This window comes from Sphaeroforma arctica (assembly GCF_001186125.1).
Source record: "Sphaeroforma arctica JP610 unplaced genomic scaffold supercont1.219, whole genome shotgun sequence".
NCBI lineage: Eukaryota > Ichthyosporea > Ichthyophonida > Sphaeroforma > Sphaeroforma arctica.
The window spans coordinates 79,893-84,330 of NW_014040339.1; the positions used below are offsets into that span (position 1 = coordinate 79,893).

General features: G+C 45.3%; 1 protein-coding gene across 1 annotated transcript in view; it reads right to left on the bottom strand.

The window, feature by feature from the left end:
* Positions 1–634: 634 nt before the first annotated feature.
* SARC_04062 (hypothetical protein) overlaps positions 635–4,438 on the bottom strand; it is a gene marked incomplete at its 3' end in the record, with an annotated part of 6,909 nt that continues 3,105 nt past the window's right edge. The window contains exons 4-8 of the mRNA XM_014302130.1: positions 3,602–4,363; positions 3,071–3,151; positions 1,717–2,462; positions 1,006–1,176; positions 635–944 (exon numbers count right to left, since the gene is read on the bottom strand). Of these exons, the coding sequence (XP_014157605.1) occupies positions 635–944; positions 1,006–1,176; positions 1,717–2,462; positions 3,071–3,151; positions 3,602–4,363 (2,070 nt within the window). The remainder of the gene's footprint in view (positions 945–1,005; positions 1,177–1,716; positions 2,463–3,070; positions 3,152–3,601; positions 4,364–4,438) is intronic.

Here is a 4,438-nt window from a genome sequence, read left to right on the forward strand (position 1 = left end):
TATTTCACAAGCTGATAACTAAAATGTGTACTCACTATGAAAATCCAAAATCTGTATCTGCAGCGAGGTCTATGTTAACTAAAAAAAACAAGGCGATTTTTAAACATTGTGTGTAGTATATCATCGCTAAAGCCAACGTAATTTAGAGTTCAGTGCTAATCCAATGCATTTTAGATGGTAGCCTGCAACGATGAAATCCAGCCAAAAGGGGAACACGCCTGAAACAAAGTCACAAACACACAAACAGGAAAATAGATCAGCACATACGAACAACCATTATTATTTAGATAGTAGCTGAGAGACGATAGCATATGTAGTCGCACATACACATATACAACATTCATCACCACACAAGAACAAACATTAAAACCTCAGATAATCGTGGAGAACAATAAGCACATTCACACGTCGAAGGAAAATATGCCACCTCGCACAAACAATCAATAAATACTCGGGGCAACAGCTGAGAAGTGATGTCGTCGCAGTCATATGTAGACCTACAGGAAATTTCAACAACACACACGAAAACCATCAATAGACACTCTGATAGTCGCTTTGAATGCGTAGAGGGGTTCAGAAAGAGCAGTGCACCCAAGAAGCAACCTGTGTGGTCTTTATCTGTACATGGACTGCATTACCTTGACCTCGTTTCTTGTTGGCGCTCCATCGCATCGATGATTTGCAGCACATCGAACTTCACCAATTTCGGTAGGCAATGCGCACAGATGAGATGTCTGAAGATAAAAACTCCCTGCTTCCTCAGGGGGGACCGTTCAGGGCTTTCACTCACAAGCCTGGCGATAGTGTACAGCAACTTGGCATCCATGACCACGTCTTTGGCATCCGAGGAACGTTCGGTGGCAGTGGCCGTTTCCATCAAGAGCATGGTGTACGTGATGATGGGTAGGTCGCGGGAATGCAACAGATTGTTGAGATCCTCACTCCTGTGGCGGTCGGAATATAAGTTTGTACGTCATTACAACAAACGGTAAGGTACGAATATACTTTAGATATGCAGTATCGGGCCGTGGCCGTTCCGACAGCAGCATGATGTATGTTATGATGCGCAAGTCGCGCGAGTGCAACAGCTTAAGATCCCCACTTCTACGTTGATTAGAATGCGCAAGACTTAGGCCCAAGAACAACGGAACTGTTGAGTGCCGGCGAAAGGACTCGCTGCGTGTGTAGATGGGGCAGCATTGAAGTGCTCAGGTATAGTGTACGATGAATGTTCAGCCAGGCAACTAATATGGTTCTGCATGACACTTCAGCACTTGATTCTACAGTCCTAGGGCTCCACTACCCTGCCATTTGTTGTACAAAACTGCACAGATGTGTACACACATGTGGAACATCTACATCAAAAGGCATGAACATAGTTTTCTAATATCAAAAAGATAGCTTGGGAATTGGTAACAATGTTACTGTAAGTGTATCAAAAGCCTATAATCCATCAGCCATTCCAGTAGAATTGACAATAAACGAGATCTGTACTAGACTCGTAAGTAAGGGACAACTATAGGGACGTCATCAGAGTACTCCATCCGTAGATGTCCCTAAAGTAGTACATTCGAGGACAAATATATAGATAGACCAATAATATGGAAACGTACAAATGTTCAGAATAACAACTCAGTGCAGCCAGAAACATACGTCATTGAATACATTGCGCTATTTCGAGAAGAAACAAGTACACAATGAAAATCCACGACATACCTCAAACAATGTCGTCCAGCTGACGCAACAAAGAAAGAGGCCAGCGTACTGGCGTCGAATCTGTAAAACGACAAGCCTTTCAACAGCGCACGTACCACATTCAGATTCGCGTGTGGGTTCCGTTCAATTGCGGGATCAATTGCAGGACTATTATTATCGATTGTGGTATCTGTCACGGTTTTGATATCGGCTTCTTTATGACCTTTCACCTCGGTCTCGCTGATATCATTCACGTTGTGTGCATGAAGTGCTGTACTACCCTGTACTTCTATCGACGATGGACCACTTGCCTCCGTAACTTGATCCACTCCTACATTTGCCCTCTGTTGGTCAGTCTGTGGCTGTTTTGAACGTGGATTGGCAGTTTCTGAGCCTTGCTGCGCTTCTTCAGTATGTGCACTGGCAGCGTGTAGGACACGATGTCCTTCCTTTCTCCGTATATCTCCTGACGCCTCCAGACCCAAGCCCGCCCTCCCATCCCGCTCCTCCGAAGCAAGCATAGTATTCAGAAACGGCGACGATAGCAACACCTGCACCAACCCCTGGCAGCCATCTGCCCGTTTAATCTTGCCCCTGGTCACAGCCTCTTCTGAAAGCACACATAGTAACCGTGCCACAAGTACACGGACGGAACGCTTGCCCTGGGTGTGCAATACTAACGCGCACAGATCATCTATCAAGTCTTGTGTGGCCATGCGTAGGCGAATGACCACCGCCGTCTCAGCCCACTGCAGGAGGAGGACCAGCTGTGTACGATCAAAATTCATGGAGAAGACTCGATTCAGATTCTTCGTAACATAAAATAGGAGATGATCTTCACATGCGATACATATTCGAAAAAGCAAAAGTAACGCGCAAAGATGATCCATCAAGCTTTGTGTCGCCATGCGCAGGCGCATGGCTACGCCCATCCCAGCCCATTGCAGAGGTAGTGCCAAGTGTACGTGAACATTGCCATGGATAGAATATAACCGGTCATCATCATTCGCGTCTCAGCGTGCTCGTACAGTTTGGTGAAAGGAGAGGTACGTTACGATATCGTAGGGAGAATGCTTTGTACATACATATACATTCTGCACGTGTGTTAGAATCAGAGGATACTGTCCTAAATTATACAGGTTGTACAACAAATCAACAAATGCTATAGGTAAGCACTTTAATTTCGCGTATATATATATATATATATATATATATATGCATCTAGAGTAGTGCAGGATATCCTTTACTGCACGGTTACAATCACTTATATATAATATATATATATATATATACATAAACAATACATATACATATCCATGAAAATTAACAGTTAAATATCTATACATATATACACATGCGACTCAGTACATATTACCGTGTACTGGAGGGCTACATATACATCGGCAACCGACTCTTTCGTCAGGGCGATGGAGGAGTGATCGGCAGTAACATATGCCTGATAAGGTTGTGAAGTGGAAGTCAAACGATGGGTGGTATGAGGCTCTTTGACCGGATTACAAGACTCTTTTATATATATCTCGGAGGCCAAGTGCGTAGCAAACGGGGCAAGAGTGTGTTTCATATTGTGATGCTCTTTCGATGAAAGCACCATTTTTAATGCAGATCACACAGAAAATGTCACGGCGATGGCTAGGATGAAATCTAAGCCCTAGGACTTCAGAATCGTACCGCTTTGGTCTATTGCACATCTAAAATGAAAACACTGTTCCACACTGAGATTCCATATTGTGGTTTGTCTTTCGTGACAATCGCTGCAGCTGAATCTCCTATCTCTGCATATCACCTTAGCCACCATATCATCATGACACCTGTCGGACTGTTGAAGGGCACGCATGTGTGAACACACACCCACACACAAAAATGCACCGAACTCTAAAAGTCTTGCCTGTTCTTGCCCCGGCGTTTCCAAACTTGGCTTCTCATCCACAGTACTTACTTCCTCAGTAATCCCTTTCTCTCCCACTATCGCCCGTCTCACCATCGCATGCACAAGTGATTGAAACAGGCCCATGCCGTCACCACGCTTCACATCCAATACCCTCTCAGACCACGCAACTGCACCAGATAAACGGGGCACGTTGGATGTATCTATCTTGCCTATACCTGCATTGGACGGCGGGATTGACATAGGGCTGGGTAAAGCCGTACCTTTGTCAGGTTCGCTTAGCGTGTGGTCTCTGTACACGTACAACACTTTCAGCGCCTGGGACACTAGCAGGAAACACGTCGCATACCGTGCCACAACAAATGCACAGCCAACCACATCCACTACAGGCGCTAGTGGATTGGTCTTGGCCACCACTGTGGTTGTGTAGGATGTGTTCAACCCTTGACTTTTCTGCATATGTGTACGTGTATGTGCGTGTGCTTGCGCGTTGTGCGGGTCCAAAGGTGAGATCACAGGAGCAACTAGATGCTGAGGCTTTACAGCAACGGCTTCGCTCGATGCAGACGTTACTTGTACTATGGAACCTACTGCAGCTAATAACCGTAGGCTGGCATATAGGAAGTCTCTGTTGTCCTTGTTTTGGATGTACTCACGGCCACGGCGAGTCTCTTCGGCTTCCTGAACTTCTTCGTTCTTCGTATCTGCAGCGTCGTCTGTCTCTGTGTTCCACCGATCCATCCAGCCTCCTACCAAGACGATCTAGTAGTGAGAGTGTGTATATCTGTGATCAGTATACAAAGCCAAAATCATGCACATATATATACATATACATAT